The sequence below is a fragment of the Pristis pectinata genome, chromosome 44, assembly GCF_009764475.1.
Source record: "Pristis pectinata isolate sPriPec2 chromosome 44, sPriPec2.1.pri, whole genome shotgun sequence".
Classification (NCBI taxonomy): domain Eukaryota; kingdom Metazoa; phylum Chordata; class Chondrichthyes; order Rhinopristiformes; family Pristidae; genus Pristis; species Pristis pectinata.
In genome coordinates, this window is record NC_067447.1 from 790465 (window position 1) to 810735 (window position 20271).

Sequence of the window (20271 nt, forward strand, 5' to 3'; positions counted from 1 at the left end):
ATGCAGCGCGGATACAGGCCTTTCGGCCGAACCAATCCATGCCAACTACGTTACCCAGCCAGCTCGCCCCCATTTTACTGCGTTCACCCCCTATCGCTCTAAGGATGACCCATCCATGCACCATCCAAATACACCTTAAATGATATTATTTTACCTGCCTCAACCATTTCCTCTGGCAGTTATTCCCATACACTCAACACCTCTGCGTGTAAATGTTGCGGTTAAGGTCCCGTTTAAACAATTCCCCTCTCATCATCAGCCTACGCTGCCGAGCTTTGGACTCCCCTACCCTGGGGAACAGACTGTTGTCATCTACCTTAACTCTGCTTCTCATAATTGCAAATACTTTTATAAGGTCGCCCCTCATTCTCCTACGTTCCCAGCATGACCAACTATAACTCAGCTCATCTAAACCTGGCAATATCCTCGTAAATCTTTTCTACTCTCTTTCTCAGTTTAACTGCGTCTTTCCTATAACAAGGTGACCAAAACTGCACACAGTACGACGTTAACTGCCAACTCACAATTCTTTATTTGTTCGCTTCTGGAGGTAAAACTATGATAGGTTTGCTGTACAATGCGGTAGGCCTGGTACCTATAATGTGGCTGGATTCGGAGGCTCTAGACGGCTACTTATATCATGGGTGAATCTCAATGGACGTCCAAGTTCGTGGGCGCGCACGCGCATGTTCGTGTGTGTACTTTTGTCCATGTTGGCGAGTGTGTCTGTGTATCTGGATTATTACCTGAGCCACGGGCCAATTGACATCGTGGCTCAAAGCATGTTGTGGTAATAACGATATCCGGTTCATAGGACGCTGATACCAGCGAATACTTCTACTGGGGAAGGAGAGAGCAGCTCCCCCAGGCTGAAAGTTACCTGAATTGCGCCGGAACAAATGCGCTTACCAATGGCATCAATAGAGTCGTAGAAGGGCTTTAACTGAGATAGAGTTTACCGAAATCGGGCTGTTTAATAAGTCAAGGTGCTGAGAGAGCGGTTGCACAGGATTTTATTTCCTGTAAATCTCGTAACGATTGCCATGTGAATTTTCATGTGTTGATTAGCTTTAAAAATGCAACCTTTCCACCAATTCTTCCTTGCAGTTCATTAGATTTTGGTTTTTAGACCTCTTTGAATGTCAGAGTCATGCCAGTTTCACAAAGAACGAATCCCAGCATTCAGCTTTGTTTTCTCTCAAACAAAATGACAGACTTAACGGTGTCAGTACCGTGTTCCCTGCCGCAGATTCAATCAGTGGACACAACTCTTAGCCAGATTCAAATGACTGGTGGTAGGGTGTGTGATTGTATTTGGAGACACTGTGCGGGGAACATGTCTAATAAGACTCGGCCCAATGATATCGAATAAATTATGGATTCTGGAGCAATTAGAAAGATGGCATTCTACGGACGAATTGCGTCTAATCTGCGAATTTAAACCGTGCACATGGACGTCTATATTGGGGAACACTCAGGTCAACATGACTTGGTATGTTAAAAATTCCAGATTGTTTCTACGTTGTTGTGCGGAGAGAGGAAAATAAAGAAACCTGAACAAATTATCAGTTTACTTATTTGTCTTTATTAATTCAAGGGAGATGTGCTTCTCAGGCAGAGCCAGTAGTTACCCGTCCCTAACTTCCCTTGAGAAGGTGTTACTGAGCTGCCGTCTTGAATCGCTGCAGACCGTGAGCTGTGGATCAAGCCTCAACTCCGTTAGAACATAGAACGGTACCGCACGGGAACAGGATATGTGGCCCACCATGACTGTGCCGAGCATGATGCCTAATTTAACCAGTACCTTTTGCCTGCACATGATCCATACCTCTCTTTCCCCTGAATATGCATGTGCTGCTCCAAAGCCTCACGAAGACCACTTTCATGTCTGCTTCCACTACCAGCAGACATCTACTGCTCTCTGGGTAAAATGAAATGCTCTGCATATCCTCTTTAAACGTTCTCACTTCTCCCCTTAAATGCATGTCCTCTCCTTCTTGACATTTCTACCCCGGCAGAAAGCTTCTGACTGTCTATCCTCTGTAGACCTCTCATAATATTATAAAATTTTATCAGGTTTCCCATCAGTCTGCGACTCTCCAGAGAAAACAACAGAATTTTGTCCAACCTCGCCTCTTTGCTAATACCCTCTATTCCAGACAGAAACCGGGTAAACCTGTTCCAAAGCCACTTCAAAGTCTCCCGATTCTCCCGTTAATGGGGCGACTAGAACTGCACGCAATACTCCATGTGCGGCAAAGCCAGCATTTTAGACACATTGCAACATGACTTCTTGACTTTTATACTCCAGAGCAAAGCATGCCATACGCCTTCTTTACCATCCTATCTCTTTGCATTACCACTTTCAGGGAAGTACAGACTTGGTTCGCAAGATCCCTCTGTACATCACTGCTATTAAAGGCAGTCCCATTAACGGTGGCCTGTCCTTTCAATTTTGACCTCTCAAAGAGTGCAACACCTCATCCTTACCCGGTTTAAACTCCTTCTGCCATTTCTCCTCCCATATATGTCGTGCAACGGTTAACGTTACGCCATTACGGTGCCAGAGACCAGGTTCCATTCCGGACACTGTTTGTTATAAGGTTGTCCGTTCTCCACGTGTCAGCGTGGGTTTCCTCCGAGTGCTCCGGTTTCCTCCCACATTCCAAAGACATACAGATTAGGAAATTGTGGACATGCTATGTTGCCGCTGGAAGCATGGCGACAGTTGCGGGCTGCCGCCAGAACCTTCTACGCAAAAAGATGTATTTCACTGTGTGTTTCGATGTACATGTAATAAAGATATCTTATCTTATTTAAACTGATCAAAACCCCGCTCTATTTTGACAGCATTCTTTACTTTCCGCAAATCCAGCAATATTTCTTTCGTCTGTAAATCTTCCTGAACAAACCATATACCTTGTCTCCAAGTCATTTATATGTGCATATATATATATCAAAAACAACAACACTAATCCCTGCGGAACAGCAATGGTCACAGATCTTCAGACAGTATAACACACTGCCATCACTACCCTCTGTATTCGTTGGCCAATTGTGAATACAAACTGCTCCTTCACTCTGCACATTAATCATCCTAATCAACTTTCCATGAAGGACCTTATCAAACGTCTGACTAAAGTCAATGTTGGCAACAACCGATGCTCTACCCTTATCAATCACCTCGGTTGCCTCCTCAAAATACTCAGTGAAGTTTGTCAGACATGAATTGCCCCGGACAAAGCATGCTGACTGTTTTAATTACCCCATGATGTTCCAAATGTGAGCAAATCTTATCCCTTAAAATCCTCTTCAATAGCTTTCCCGCCACAGATATGCGCCTTGCTTGCCAATAATTTGCAGGATTTTCCCAATTGCCCTTTAATCAAAGGATCAATTTTGGCTCCTTATCAGTTCTCTGGGCCTTCACGTGTGGCTTGTGACGATACAGAGATCGTCGTAAGTGGTTTAACAATCTCCTCTCTTGCCTCTCTCAGTAACCTGAAATGGATCCCATCAAGTCCTAGGGATTTGTTCACAATATTGCTCTTGAACAAACCCAACACCATTTTCTTCTGGATCACAAAATGCGCCAGCATATTAGAATACCCTGCACTGCTCTCACTGTCTCCATGTCATTCCTCTTACTGAATACCGATCAAAAGTATTGCTTGTGCTGTCCTTCCCTCTCGATAATTGCTCCATTGTTCTGATGTAAGTAAAATACTTTGGGATTCTGTTTGATCCTACTTACCTCGCACATTCCCTGACCCATTTTGGCGCTCCTAACTCCTTCCTTGAATTCTTCCGTCTTTCTCTACATTCCTCAAAGTCCATGGTTGATTTCAGCTTCCTGAACCTTACATAAGCTCCCGATCGTAAGATCTCTCTCATATCACAACTGTATGTGAGGTTAACAGGAAATTATATCTTTCTTCTCTTCAGAGATAGTTTGCTTTATGCATGTGCAGCGGAGACTCTCAGCAACTGACTCTCCGCTGAACGCGTTTAGTTGTTTTGTATCGTTTACTGAGTACTTTACCGATCATCTACAGCTGGTTGACATAGAAACATAGCAGAAAACATTTTTGGTCCGAAGACACCTTCAAACAATGTAAGGTACGACAGAATAAAGTAAAGTAAATCAGTCTGATAGAATAATGTAATAAATGTTCATGCTTCCCTTTCTTTGGAACTTTCTCCATTTAATTAATGAGTATTACTATTGCATTGCATCCACTCTAAATTTTTACGGTGAATACATAGGATCACAGTTGTAGATAAAGCTGATAAACAATGTGAGAAAACCTAAAACAGCACATGAAACAGAATGTCATGACTTCTACATTATACGTAGGCTAATTTTCTGAGTTGCCATTCATAATCCCATTTCTTGAGAAGTCGACATATTATTCGTTAGCCATCGAATATCCCTGCTGCCCCATGGATGGTGTTTTATGAAATAAATCTCATTGACGAACAGATCTTCAATCTGTTTTTACAATTATACCTTTCGATTCTCTGTTATAATTTGAAATGTCATGTCCACGTCCAATGCGAACCCATCTAATAAAAACACATTAAACAAATAAAAAATGTATCGACGTGCAGACTTTGCGGTTCATTGTGCAGAGGTAGTTTCTTACAAATTATCAACTATTCGTCCAACGAAAATAAATAATGGCATGCTATTATTCAAGTAAATTAGAAAACATCACTTGTCTTCAATAAGCAGGTAACCACTAAATATTGCAAAAGCCAACGTACCTGATTTCCTTCCGCTGAGTTTTGCAACCTGTAATTTCCCGCAGGACAAGATCGGTGAATCGATTGGCGTTTTCCCAGTGCTGAACGGTGTTACTCAGGTCCAGCTCCGTCAATGAACAATTTTCACTGAGAGCTGAGAACAGACTACTTAAGCAAGCATCTGTGAGCCGGGTGGATTTCAAACTGCATGGAAAGTAGACTGGGTTAGAAAACGCATGTGTGAGGACAGACTCGCACAAACAATTGTTCTCGCGCTGGCGAGCGCAATCCCGCCCAAACACAAACGCGCACACACACACACACACACACACACACACACACACACACACACACACACACACGCATACAGATACACACAACGCACGCACACATATGGATATGCAGACGCACGCACCCACTTAAATATTAACATTTTCCCCCTTTGACCTTCAAGCAACTGGCATTCGAATGTTTTCACTCTTGTTCTCATGTTACCAGCCGGTCCACCCAACATCCATCAGACACCACGTTTATCGTTTCTGCCCATATCTTGGTTGAAATTAACAGAGTAATAAGGAAACTGACGCAAGAAGACCTCGACATTCCTGCAGGTCGATGGTTTAAACTGTTACTCACTCCAAAGTTTGTACTTTACAGTCATTTCCCTTCAGAACGCTCGAGAAAATCTTCACTGCAGAATCTCGCAGGTCATTTCCACTGACTCTAAACATATACAAATGCATCCATAATTAGTCGGAGTCGATGATAAAGCACGTAAACTTTGGTGGCCAATTAACGCGCTTTACTTTTACATTGTGCCGTGCAGATGGGGAACTTCAAAAACATCATTGCCGCTCTTTTTCTTCGTACAACCGCGATGTAACAATGAATGGCCCCCCGAAACAAGATTTTTAAACCTGTTATGCACCCTATTGCTTGCAGTCAACATAATCACCGAACAAACACTAAAGGTTAATTATTTTTTTAATATTTTGTATAATACATTTCTCGATCATAGCTCGGCGGTCAACACTATCAATCCTTCAGTACTAATCAACATGCTTCAACACCTGGGTCTCTGTACATCTCTCTCCAACGGGAGTGCGATCAATCGGCTGGTCCAGTGTGTCGGAACAACAACCTCGCACTCAACGTCAGCAAGACGAAGGAATTGATTGTGGACTTCACGAAGGGAAGACAGGAGAACACAACCCTGTCTTCAATCAGAGGTCAGCAGTGGAAAGGGTGAGCGGCTTCAAGTTCCTGGGCGTTAACATCTCAGAGGATCTATCCTGGGCACAACATATTGATGCCATCACAACGAATTCACGCCAACAGCTCTACTTTGTTAGGAGTTTGCGGAGATTTGGTATGTCACCAAAGACTCTTGCAAATTTTTGCAGATACAAGTTGGAAAGCATTCTGAATGGTTGAATCAGCCTGGTGTGGAGCCTCCAATGCACAGGGTCGCAAGAAGCTTCAAAGAATTTTATGCTCAGCCAGCTCCATCACAGGCACAAAACAACCTTATCTGCCATCGAGGACATCATCAAGAGGCTGTGCTCATGAAGGCGGCATCCATCCTTAAGAACCCTCACCATCCTGGACATGCCCTCTTAAAGTTAATACAATCGATGTGGAGCTACAGAAGCCTGAAGACCCACACTCAGCATTTCAGGAACAGCATCTTTCCCTCCGTCATCAGATTTCTGTACTGTCCCTGAACCCATCAACACTACCTCGTTATTTATTTTTTGCATCGTTTATTAATTTTTGTAATTTACAGTAATTTATGTCTTCATGCCTTGCACTGTACTTCTGCCGCAAAACAACAAATTTCACGACATATGTGACTGATAATGAACCTAATTCCGATAATTCATTAAGATCAAATAAAATAGTAATGACACTTAACTGCACCTTCATTTGTGAATCATCGTCGATTACCGAAACTAAGTAAACATGCTCGCACTACCCGCGCGTGGCCATGCCTGTGCAGAAACTAAGCTGCCGGCTGCAAGTAGCTGTATACCAGTTCACGCACGGGAAGCTCAAGTTTGCCGGTCGGACTTCCGTTTAGTTCCTGAGTTCTGCACTGCAATGCATGCAAGAAATTCAGGAATTCGGGAAGAACAGTTCGCACTCGGCAGCAAAGATGCAGAACTGCAAGCAGTTTGAGAACTTTGCCGTAATCTGGTGTGAAGAGTAGTTCCACAAATATTAGCTTCGATTCATTCAAACGGCTGCGTAAAATTACAGTTGAAGCTGAACATCATCGCGCCTCCATTGCAATTTGATTCGCAGAGTCTTACAGGAAAGAATCAAGCCCTTCGGCCCAACATGTTCATGCCGACTGTTCTGCCCATCGAACCAATCCCATCTGCCGATGTTTAGCCGATATCCCTCGAAACCTCCCCTAGCCACGTACTTATCTAGATAGCTTGTAAACGTTGCTAATGTGTCCGCCTCAATTATTTCTGGCAGCTCATGGCAAATACGTGCCACTCTTTTGTGTGAAGACGCTTCCCCTGATGTCCTCTTTATATCTGTCGCCTCTGAGCATAAACCTATGCCCTCTTGTTTTCAGCACTGCCTTCCTGGGAAAATGACGAAGTTCTTTCACCCCGTCTGTGCTCCCTATGATTTTATCTTCTTCTATAAGGTCTCCCCTCTTAATCTCCTACATTTCAGCTAATAAAGTCCTAGCCTAAACAACATCTCCTTGTAACTCAGGCCACCAATCCAAGCAACATCTTGTCAGTTTTCTGTGCACTCACCGCACTTTCTGGCTTTGAGATTCACAACACTATTTCATTTCAGCTAAAAGCATGTTCTGTTAAAATCATTGATAGCGGTGTGAAACTGACTCGGAAAACGTGTATTACAACACATGAAAGAAGGTTTCGCATTTTGCTTTTGCTCCGCTAACCTGTGAAGATGACGCACCTTTATCCAATTGCAGAACAGGCCAGTATCCGCATCACGACACCATTTAGTGTAAAGGTGTCTAACTGAATTTGTAAAACAGATCTGAGAGACGAATGCGGAAATGCCTTTCGATATCAATGCAATTCGTCCATAATTTTCTAAAATTGCACAACTTGGCAAATTTTCTGATAACTGACCGCTAGAAAGCTAATAGAACAAATTTTGGTGGTCATAGAATCCATATTCACGTGCACCTATCCCCCGCCATCAACGCGTCCTGAGAGGAGTCTACTCGAAGATGCAAGAGGCGCATTTCTATTCCGGCCATACGTTTAAACTGTTTCTTAAATCGTGCACAGGATTCAAATTCACGACCAAACTGGCCATTTCCTGGAAATAATCTGGAGTAAACTACTGATACGACCTGCACGCATATAGTCAACCGAGCAGATCATCCTCAAACGCTTATCCAACACATTTCACAGCCATTGCTCAATTGGGCACTCCGACTGCAGCTTCTAAACCAGTGATAGTCAGGAAAGCAAAGACAAGGGATTCCGGGGAACACCGTCACCAGCGGAGTCCTCGACATATCACTGCCTATGTTGGTAAGACGTCGCTAGCACTTCATTGTCCCGTCGAACCTCCTGCCCACGTTTATTGTGGGAATTATGACGTCCGAATGAATGCAGCATGTCAGAACCCGGCTCGTCGCCACCAGCACAAAGACAATTAGGGATGTCAATAGTGATTTGCTTTTCATGCAACATGGAGATCCGAAAGCTGTGTGTATGTTTTTAAAACTTATATGGTTTTATTAACGCCTACTGAACAATAAATTCTACGCATGCCACGCTAGCAATACGCGGTTAGATGACGCAGTGCTGCATTTCACTGACGCCAAACTGTTCTACAGTTAAAGTCATTATTATTTGGTGAACCAACTATACTTTATATTGGATTTTCAGAAGTTGCTAATTTAACTATACAGATGGAAACAACTGGATCGCAAAATCTGATGCACAGGTTTAAGGAAGGAACATCTAGGAAAGCCCCGTACTGCGGTTATTTGTATTACCTGAATTACAGAAGACGTGATTATGTTGTAAACTGCAAGCGTTAAAAATGAGGGGTTTTCACGAATGGAATCCAATGCTTAAATACCTCGCGAATATATATTAATAACGAAAACAAACATAAATTCCAAGTACGATTTGAAACAAAATGCAGACGCGGGACATATTGCATTATTCTCTAGCACTGGGATTCAGGAGGATAATTCCGCATCGCAGCATGAACATTTTACTGACATTTACTGCTTTGAACTCTTCACCGAATTCACTGAATTACCTGAGTACTTTACATTTATGCATCATTGGTTGCAACAGCTGTAATCCTTCCGCCTTGATCCCGCATGAACTGAGATCGAGCTCTTCTATCAGTTCCATGTTTATTAAAGTGGTCGATAAAACCACGCAGTCGGAATATTGAAGGGAACATTGATTAAATTTTATTCTGTTTATCGATGCCAATGCGGCCGTCATCAGCTCTCTATCTTCATATTCAAGAAAACAGTGCAGCATGTTTAAGAATATTGTTTGGTTGTGCCCATGTTCCAAGTTCTGCAGTCTGCTTTTGACATTATCTTTGAGCCAATCGGAAATAGACGAGCTGGCTTCACAAGGAAATTTCCCCAGTTTGCCCTCTAGCTGATCTGTTGACTTCGGTGAAGAAAGGCCAACAAGAAAACGCGTGAACATACTAAATCGGTCATCAGCGGCCGTGAACGTTTCATTCAACAATCCTTTCAGTGCTCTTCCTGGCGTACCCATTCTTTTCATTAGGGCAGCAACAAAGTCCTGCACAGCAGAGTGCGCGAATTTGAAAACAACACCGCGCGTATTCTTGTCTGGAACTTGACTCATAAACCCAGAGGTAAGATTGGGGGGAAAGGAATTCTGGTCACTCAATACATCGGTTTCAAACGAAAAGATATTACGAGAAATTCCATTATGGGCCAGCTCACCCAGTTTAAGCAAACCGTTTCGGGAGGTTTCTTCATCATATCCGCTATCCCTGAGAAGTACTGTGACGTAGGCAGAGAACAAACGAGTCAGGTTGATGCTGAACCTTGCTCTCTGTTCCTCTCCATGCACCTGGCGTGACTTCAGTGAAGAGGCGAGGACTGAGCAGAATAAAGGGTTACGACACATGCTGCGCAATATGTCATTCCTCTCAATGAGATTCATAACACGTCCCACGTACTGTTTATCTCGGAAATAACTGTGGAAATATTGTTTTACACTTTCAGAGGTGAATCCCATGATTTGGAAAGTTAAATCTATCGTTGTCTGACGCAGCGTCCGTAGTTTCCACGGCCGGGTTGTGACCAGCACTGAGCACCCTTTCAGCAAGTCTCCCTGCATGAGGCAGCGCACGATGTCTGAAACTTCGCTGGAAGACTCGGGAATGAAACATTGGTGAGGTGGATCGCTGTTTCTCTCATTATCGGAGAAATTAATTGTTCCATCTAAATGGTCGAAATTATCCAATATAAACAATATATTTCTGGGTTCTTTCCATACATGATCCAGCTCATCCTTCGAGTAAGGATAGGAGTGAAGGACCAAGTTATTTAAATGTGTCTTGTCTTTCATTGCAGTTAAGTTCTGAATCTTAAAATGAAAGACAAATTTAAACTGTTCATATTTCTTATTCCTGGCCCAGTCACGGACTATCTTCTGTATCATGGTGCTTTTCCCAGACCCTGCAGACCCACAGACCACGGTGATGGTTGTTCTGTCTGTGTTAGAGTTACTGCTTCTGAACAATTGTTGGAAGTCCACTTCAAAGTTTTGCTTGTGATCTTGCCCCTCTATCTTATTGTGTTCGACAAATAACCACATAGGTGTTGTGACATGAATCATTAGGTCTGTGTAGGCGTCAAATAATCTTGCCTCAGTATCTTCGCTTCCTCCTGTGCGTATGATATCCAGGTTCATTTTCTGATTTCGGAGAGTGTATTCATCCACTTCTTGAATATGAAAAACACACAATTTGAATAGTTCTGCTGTTTTTCTTCAGAAGAAAACTGAAAAGTTATTTCAATTTAATAACTGGTGAACAGATAGGGGAATAGACAACGGTGAACAGTTCAGAATTCAACAAAGGAGAAGCAAATGATTGATCATTAGGGAAAACCAGAGTGTGAGAAAACATTAAAAACTACTATGCAATATGGAACATTTATGTGAAGAGGGAAACACTCAACACAAACGCAGATCATTGATACACAGACTGGTGGAATTTTTAATAGGGTGAAGAGAAATGAAAACCAATTAACTTCATTATTTGGTCATGTCTTCACAAAAGATACAGTAACCGTCCTGGAATATTGGAAAACTTTGGATCCACTGACGGGAAGAAACTAATATCGGTATTGGCGTGGAAATGGTGTTTAGGAAGCTGAGGAGAATGAGGAGCAATAAATGTTCAGCGCCAGGTACTCTGCATCCCGACATACTTTGGCATTGGTTGTCATTTACTACCTTCCCTGGAAAATGGAATATCTCCAATGGATAAGCAGGTTGCCAATAATCCAAAACCATGTAGCGACAAAATAGTAAATTATAGACGGGTTGTCTTGATATGATAGCAGAGTACTTCGAGAAGGGTGACTGGATCGGACAAAAGTGAAAGTATTCATGAAATTGAAGTCGTGCTTGCAAATGCACAGGGAATTTTTGAGAATGGCAGTGGATTAACAGACGAGAGAGAACCAGTGGATGTGAGTGTATTTAGACTTCGTGAAACTTTTCGATAATGTCCAACTGAAGAGCTTACCATGCAATATTATAACAATGTCAGCGAGGGAGATTTGTGAATATGAATATAGAATTGGATGGCAGACAAGAAACAAACGGCAGGAATAAACAGTCAGTTTTCTGAGCACTGGACATCGGGATACCGCACAGAGCACTGCTGCAATACCAGCTAATAACGAAACATGATTTGGATGAGGGAATTACATCTAATATCTGCAGGTTTGTCGACAGGTTGGAGGATTTAGTAAATACATGTCGGATGCGGTCAAAGTGGCTAAATGTAATGTTATCCGCTTTGATAGCAACAAGAAAAATGAATGATTTATCCAAATGGCGATAAGCTTAGGGGTACCAGGAGAAATGTGTTGTCGTGTACAGCAGTCGGTGAAGGTAAGCACTGACGTGCAGCAGGTGAATAAGCAGCAAACTTCTACGTTGAGAATAACAACGAGAGGAATCGAGTATATGAGCAGTGGCGTTGGGGATTGGTGCTGTCTTGGTGCAATATTCAGGGATTTGTTGAGACTGCGCATTGGGTATTGCACGCAGTTCTGTCCTCCTTATCTGAAGCACGATGCTCTTGCGACGGAGGGAATTAAGCGAAGTTTCAGCTGTGTAAAACAACTTGCTTCGCACATCTGCGTTAGACGTTCTCCCTCTCTACTTAAGCCTGCACCCTCTAGTGTTTGAATTTTACACCCTGGAAACAGACTGTGAATAATTATTCTGTCTGTGCCTCCCACAATTTTATACTTCTATCTTACCGGCCGTCAGCCTTATTTGCTGCAGGGAAAGCGATCGTTGTTTGACCAAATTTTCCGTAGAGCTGATACTCAAATGACTGGCCTTACTAACCAAGATTACCATCTAATATTGCCCCATTTGCCTGGGTTTGGCCCAAATCTTCCTCAACCTTTATGAGCCATGCACCTGCCCAAGTACCTTTAAAACGTTGTTAATAATTGAAACTGGAGTGTTGTGTGCAGTCCTGATCGTTGCAGTGAAGGGACAATGTGAGCCTTTGGATGGGGTTGCAGAATACGGTGATCATCACGTTGACTGAATTGGAATATATTAAATATAATAAAACGTGAGTCCTCGGATTGTTTTCTCTGGAGCATCGAAGCCTGAGGGGCGATCAATTATGTGAGATATTGATGGGGTAGATGCAGCAGATACTTTTCTTTAACCAGAGTAGAAGTGTCATATACCAAAGAGCATAGCATTATGGTGAGAGGAGGACATTTAAAGGAGATTTAAGAGAAAACCTATTACACCGAGAGCATTATCTACGTGAAACGCGAAGTCAGTGGCAGTAGAGGAAACCGATATGCTAGACACGTTTAAGAGGCATTTAGACAGATACCTAAACAGGAAGGGCACAGAGAGATATTGATCATGTGCCTCCAGGTGGAATTAACTTGATTTGAGATCATGGTTGGCACAGACATCCCGGGGCGATGTGCCTGTATTGTCCTGTTCTATGTTCTAAATGGTTCGCAATTTACCAGCAGAAGAATGACGAATTCGGGTAATTCTACCTCAGTGTTCTTCTCAGTATTCTTCAGCAGCATTTCGCATATCCCAGAGTTAAAAGAAACGGCTGAAATAACCGGGCTCAATGGATGATAATTAATCACGTCATAAATGTCAATAGAGCAGAATTAAACAAAGAACTCACCGGTGGTCCTTTCGAAAAATTCGGCCTTTTCTCCTTGGGACGTCAACGGTTGATCTCCACCATCTATATTTACAATCACATCGGAAGTATCGACCCGAGATTGTTGTCCAATATCTGATTCAGGTTCTATTTGAAATAAATGTCAAACGAACGAGTGAGAAAAATTCCGACGAGAATACCTCTGGATTGACGGGAGGGTTCTGCCTATTTGGACCACTTAGAAGGAACGTGCCATAAATTCCAACTTTTGCCTCATCATTTAGTAAACGGTTGCAGAATTTTCTCCTGCATATCCTGTTCCCCGATTAAATTACTGGCAAGTAAAACGGAAAGCAGGTTTTGAACATAACTGCAGACTGTCTTACGCCATATATGCAATGCAGATTGACAGAAGAAGCCTTTCCACCAGAGACAGCACATTGCTGAAGCTATCATCGTGACATGCTCTCAAATTGGACTCCATAATGCCTGGAATTTATAAACGCATTGAATTATTCGTCAATCTGTTTTCCACTCTGTGTCGACAACTTCAACAAGAGCCACATAGATTCCGATGACATATGTTTACTCATATGAGCATGTTCCTAAGATTTCGAAACCATTGATATAAATGCAGTTATTAGCCTGGGTATTCTCAGAAATCTACATTGATTTACGATCTTCCGATTCATCTCAATTTCAACGTTTCAGTTTTCCCTTTAAAAACATGTTGAGTCCAAACAAGGAATTTTTCCCGTTTTATTCATTATTTTTTCAACGGTGAGAGTTTTCCCAGAAATCTCGACGTATTATGGGCGGAATTGTTGATGCGAACATATTTTTCTCTCACGTTGGATTGGCTTTTACTCTGTTAATTCGGCAACGGGATTTGTACACGTACAGGGATTGCCATTGATTAACTACAATAGAACCATAGAACACTACAGAACAGAAAACACGCTATTCGGCCCCTCTAGTCTGTGCTAAACTTCATTCCGATAGTCCCATTGACCTGCACCCAGTCCGTAACCCTGCAGACCTCCCCTCCATGTATCAATCCAATGTATTCTTAAAACTTAACAGTGAGCCCGCATTTACCACGTCAGATGGCAGCCCGTTCCACACTCCCACCACTCTCTGAGTGAAGAAGTTGCCCCTAATGCTCCCCCTGAACCTTTCCCCTTTCAGCCTAAAGCCATGTTCTCTCATACTTAACCCTTCTAACCCAGGTGGAAAGAGCCTACACACATTTACTCTGTCTATTCCCTTCATAATCTCGTAAACCTCTATCAAATCCCCCCTAGTTCTTCTGCGCTCCAAGGAATAAAGTCTTAACCTGTTCAATCTTTCCCTGTAACTCAACTTCTGAAGACCCAGCAACATTCCAGTAAATCTCCTCTGCACTCTTTCAATCTTACTGATATCCTTCCTATAGTTAGGTGACCAGAACTGCACACAATACTCCTAATTTGGCCTCATCAATGTCTTATACAACCTCACCATAACATCCCAACTCCTATACTTAGTACTTTGATTTATGAATGCAGGATGCAAAAAGCCTTCTTTACAACCCTGTCTACCTGACGCCACTTTCAGGGAATTATGTCTCTGAACTCGCAGATCCCTTTGTTCCTCCGCACTCGTCAGTACCCTACCATTTACTATGTATGTCCTACCTTGATTTGTCCTTCCAAAATGCAACACCTCACAATTGTCTGCATTAAATTCCACCTGCCATCTCTGGCCCATTTTTCCAGTTAGTTCAGATGCTCCTGAAAGCTTTGAAAACCTTCCTCGCTGTTCACAACGCCTCCAATCTTAGTGTCATCAGCAAACTTGTTGATCCAATTTTCCACATTATCATCTAGACATTGATATAGACAACAAACAACAATGGTCCCAGCACAGATCCCTGAGGCACACCACTAATCACAGGCCTCCAGTATGAGACACAATCATCCACTTCCATCACTACTACTCCCAGACAGTCAATTTTGAATCCACGGAATTGGAAACTACGGAAGGCAAATAGTGCGAACGAATTCCTCATTCTCAGGAAGACTTTATATAAATGTTTGGGTGCCGCTGTTGTCCGTGCTTCTGCCCGAAGTTTCAAATGATCATATCATATTTAGGATCTGCACAACGCTGCCACAAAGATTAATTATTTCTATCGTTGATTGGCCTTCATATAAAACTTAAAGGACTCTTTGAATTAGCAATCCACAGAGCAGGTAGTGTGTTTTACTCAATTGGATGTGAAATTGAACATTTCTCTCTATAGACTGGAGATGCTGCTGGAAACCTCCTGAAATTACTTGAGATTCTACCAAAGAAACGGTGCATACCCAAATTATCCACAGCGAATCTCACAGTGATACAGGAAAACGTTTTATTTTAGACAGGATGTTGATTAAGATCAAGTAGGTTTTGTGTCAGGTACTATATAAAAGACGAGTACCAAATGTGCCAGCGGCATCGAAAATATAGCGAATTCTGATCGGCCCTGCAAATCACAAGAAGAGATGCACGAATTAGAAGAGAACCTATGTAACATTAGTAAGTTATGTGTCTAGTTCTGCTATGTTGTAAGTTGAGCCAGGGTAATCAGCATCCAATGAAAATAAAATTGTGTAACCCTTCACCGTTCAACCATAATTTAAACCAGGGACACAGTGATATTGAGATAGATGTTGTATTTAAGATGTCTGTCGGTGAATATCCTGAGAAATATCTCCGTTCTGTACCAGGATCCACTGAAACTTCAAACGATGTATGAAATTATTTCTCCATAAATTCCTTCCAAAATGTAGGGACTTCCGATGAACCCGCCGAGAATCCGGTCATTTATCTTTTTCTTCATAAATTGTGAGATTAGAAATCCGTTGATCACCATGCCGTTCATATGTTGCATATCTTAGAACTAGATATATAGTTTTCATAAACCTCCCAATCATCTTACGGTTAACTCTTTGCTTTTTTTCAGTAATAATTCAGAGAAGGGGGACAGCGATGATATTCGATTAGTAGTTATGTTTTATGTTATTCCGAAAAAAGTGTTATTGACAGAAATAACTACATTTATTTCTGTAAGGTGGAAAGTCATAGAGATATTTCACTGTAGGATTGTACAACACAAAAAAAAACGTCGCACAACTTTACTGCCGACGTATTTCATCTTCTTGGTTAATCCCATTTTCCAATTTTGAGAATATATCCTTCTATGCATTGGCCTTTTACGCAGCTTATTATTGCCTTCTGAACGTAACGATTGTACTTGACTCCATAACCTTCCCTGGCAGCTCCTTCTGTATACCAACCACTATCCATGTAGACAAAAACTTGCACTTCGTCCCCTTAAGAACTTATTTACAATTTGCTTAGATCTGTGCTTTTTTGTTTATTGATACACATGCAAATATTTTGTCTATCGTCCCCGTCTATGCCTTTAATAATCGTATCTACTTCTTTCAGGTAGATACTTGTTAATAATGCAGAGCAAAACATTGAGGACAAAATTGTATCGATGCCCGAAACCACCCTTGTCCTGCAGAAACTAATAAGCTGTGTACTTGGAATGCTCCTCTTCCATTCTCTGTTTGTAAGTGCATCCCGATTATGCTCCACGATGTTTTATGTGGCGTTGTCGTATCCCCTGCGACAACACTTCCGGATTATCCATTTGAGTAGCCCATAATTTCCAGCAACCAGTCCCAATGAGAATGCAGTCCAGGCGACAATGAAAGGCGTATATACATTCCAATGTCCCATTGTTGCCATATCTGTGAATAGTACAAAATTGAAAACAGAAATAACATCTTAAATGCTAGACTTGAGTCTCATAACGTGCAACAATACGATACCGTATCTTCCTGGATGTGCAATGCATCGATTCTGATATCTCCGGTACTCATTGTAACTGCTGTGATCGTTGGAACTTCGCCTGCCATGTCGCAAAGGAGGGGTTACTGGAGGATTTATACGCTTTGTTTCTTCAGTGCCCTGATCAAAGCACACAATGGAAGCACTTTATTTTACGTGCTTTCAAATTGGTCATGTTCATTTGGTCTCGTAATATAGAATTTCTACCACTGAAATTTGCATTCTGTGGATTTTCCCATGATTCAGCGCGTCGTCAAATGATCTTGGCAATAGCTGCTCGCTTCCTTTGCTGAAGGATGTTGATTTATGCCAGAAGGTCGATTTTCACGATTTACCTTCCAAGCGAAGTCGGGCAAGCACTCAGAAAAAAACATAAATTTGGCCCCGGAACATGCAGTTCTTATTAAAATGCATTCAATAGATTGCGTTAATTGACGACACAGCTGGAGCTGGTGGTGAAATCGGTGATTTATAGCGGAACAACCTTTGTGTCAGCTGAAATACATAATTCCCGCTGTTACGGACTCAGTGTATGTCCCTCTAAGATAGAGTTAGTAGTGTGTGTGTGTGTGTGTGTGTGTGTGTGTGTGTGTGTGTGTGTGTGTGTGTGTGTGTGTGTGTGTGTGTGTGTGTGTGTGTGCTTACGTCAACAGAAGATAATGGACGTAATGACGTAGTCGAAGAGGCAGTCGAAGGCAGTCGAAGAGAGAGAGAGAGAGAGAGAGAGAGAGAGAGAGAAGAGAGAGACACCAGACTGAAGGTTTCTCTATCGATGGAAGAGAAACACTAACTGTGTCTGTCACTGCAATCCACGTATGGAAACTGGGAGTAATCCGGTGGAGTTCACATTGTTGCTGACCTGTCGAGGGAAACATGTATTTGTGTGGACGACCACTATTCGGATGCTTTTCGGGGTAAGGAAGTCACTACCAAGTAAACACTGGGGTGTCGATTGGGTTCCATCGTGGAACATTTGGACTTCGTACTTACTCTATTTTCTCTCTACATCTACATCTTATCTTCAGACAACGGTGGTTGTTTAAGAAGCCTTTGCTCATGTTTCACCTCATGGCTTGTTGACTGGAACTTTAAGAATCATTCCTGGACTTCGAGTTTGGGACTTTGCCACACACACACGAAGAGTTTAGTTTTGCGGGTTAATTTTCAAGGTCTAACATTTTTACTCCTAACATTCTAAAATTTTTACTTTTATTTTTATTATTATCATAAGTAGTTATTAATAAAATAGTTTTTAACGCTGAATCATGACTCAGTGTCTTTCGTTTGTTGCTGGTTAATAACAAAATTGAGGGCTCGTCCGGGATCGTTCCCCAGGTTAACGAGATTCATCCGGGATCGTTCCCCAGGTTAACGAGATTCGTCCGGGATCCATCCAAAGATTGACGAGGGAGGTCTGAGTTTGAACAAATTGAGATCTTAGTGGACGACTGATTGTGGTCGGCCTGATAAATTATTTTTAGTTGGCTTGTGTGTGTGTGTGTGGAAACCAGAAACAATGGATACCTTTTTGAAAAAAAAAACACTCCTTGAGGATTGCAGGGCATGAGGAAGCCTGAATTGGTAAAAATTGCTGCAGAGCTACATCTTGAGGCAGTAACACGAATTATGAGAAAGGCAGGTATCAGAGACTGACAGCTGGCCATTATGTGGAGACGAAGGTGTTTGAGGAGGTGTTAAAACAGTTTCCTCGAAGTGAACAAGCGATTTCTGAGGCACAGGTGCAGCTGGCAAAGATAGAGGCCGAACGAAGGAAACTAGAGTTAGAGGCTGAACGGGAACGGGAACTAATTCGGTTGAAGTTTGAGGCCAAGGCAGAGGAAAGGAAAGCTCAAATGGAATTGAGGAGGATGGAGCTGGAGAGTGAGGAGAAGGAAAAACAGAGGTAGGTGAGTTAAAAAAGAAGCGGAAGAGTTTGGTATCTGATTCCGATGATGGTTTTTTTTTTAGCCAGCAGGGAGGTTCGATTCGGTTGATCAGTATTTCGAACATTTTGAAAAGGTTGCTATGAGTTCAAACTGTCCAAAGGAAGGATGGGCTCTAACGTTACAGAGTGTGATTAAATGTAAAGCTCAAAAAGCTTATTCTGCTTTGTCTGTTGGGGATGCAGCTGATTATACAAAGGTAAAACGAGCTGTGTTGAAGGCTTATGAATTGGCACCTGAAGCTTATAGATAAATATTTAGAGACTTGAAGACATCTGCTGATCAGATGTACATGGAATTTACCAATGGAAAGAGAATATGTTTTGAACGATGGTGCATGGCTAAAAATGTAGTTGGGGGTTATCATAAATTGGCATAATTGATGTTAGTGGAAGACTTTAAAAGATGTGCCCCAGCTGAAATAACAACATATTTAAATGAAAAGGAGGTGGAAACTTTACAAGAAACTGCTAGGTTGGCAGATGATTCTGCTTTAACCCATAAATCCAAATGGGGACCACCTAAAACCTTTCAAAAGAGTTATAAGGACAATCCAGGTAAACCGGAGATTAAATTGGGAGATAATCAAAAAGGGAAGGATGAAAAGAAGCCAGTGCTGGAGAAACCTGTTGAGCGTACTTGTTATTACTGGAAGAAATCTGGCCATGTGATATCTAACTGTAACCTTCTGAAGAAAAAGAAGGAAGCCGTGCCCAATGCTGGCTTTCAGGTGATTAAAAATCAAAAAGGTTCAGGAGATGTTGGTAAAGATCAGTCCTTGCCAGAGGTAAAGGCTGTAAAGTTGGAGGAGGTGAGAAATGAATTCCGTTCTTATGTATCCGAGGGTTTTGTTTCACTGAATGATGTGTCACCCCAAGTGCCAGTGAAAATCCTTATAGATACGGGGGCTTGTCAATCTCTCTTGCTGGACAGTGTTTTAAATTTTGGTGAAGAAACTGACACTGGTGAGTTAAATCTGGGGCGAGGCGTTACAAGTGACACCATGTCTGTCCCTTTGCACAAGGTGATTTTAAAGTCAAAGTTCGTAGAAGGACCTGCAGAGATACGGATAAGACCTAGTTTACCAGTGGAAGGGGTTTCGTTGTTATTGGGGAATGACCTTGCGTATGGAGAATTTGTCCCTGCGGTACGGTTAACGACCAAACAAAGGACTGATGAGTCTGAGAATGATCCAGATGTTCACCCATCCTGTGCGGGGACTCGAGCTGGAGCTAAAGAATTAGCCAAGGCCGACAGTCCTGTGTAGCCTGATGTGGTTCCCTGTGAC

At 42.2% G+C, this 20271-nt stretch overlaps 1 protein-coding gene across 1 annotated transcript in view; it reads right to left on the reverse strand.

The window, feature by feature from the left end:
• Window positions 1-4165: 4165 nt before the first annotated feature.
• Window positions 4166-20271, reverse strand: part of LOC127566672 (NACHT, LRR and PYD domains-containing protein 10-like) — a 30309-nt gene continuing 14203 nt past the window's right edge. Inside the window, exons 3-7 of the mRNA XM_052009195.1 lie at window positions 13180-13305; window positions 9025-10708; window positions 5383-5469; window positions 4768-4950; window positions 4166-4566 (exon numbers count right to left, since the gene is read on the reverse strand). Of these exons, the coding sequence (XP_051865155.1) occupies window positions 4488-4566; window positions 4768-4950; window positions 5383-5469; window positions 9025-10708; window positions 13180-13305 (2159 nt within the window). The 3' untranslated portion in view covers window positions 4166-4487. The remainder of the gene's footprint in view (window positions 4567-4767; window positions 4951-5382; window positions 5470-9024; window positions 10709-13179; window positions 13306-20271) is intronic.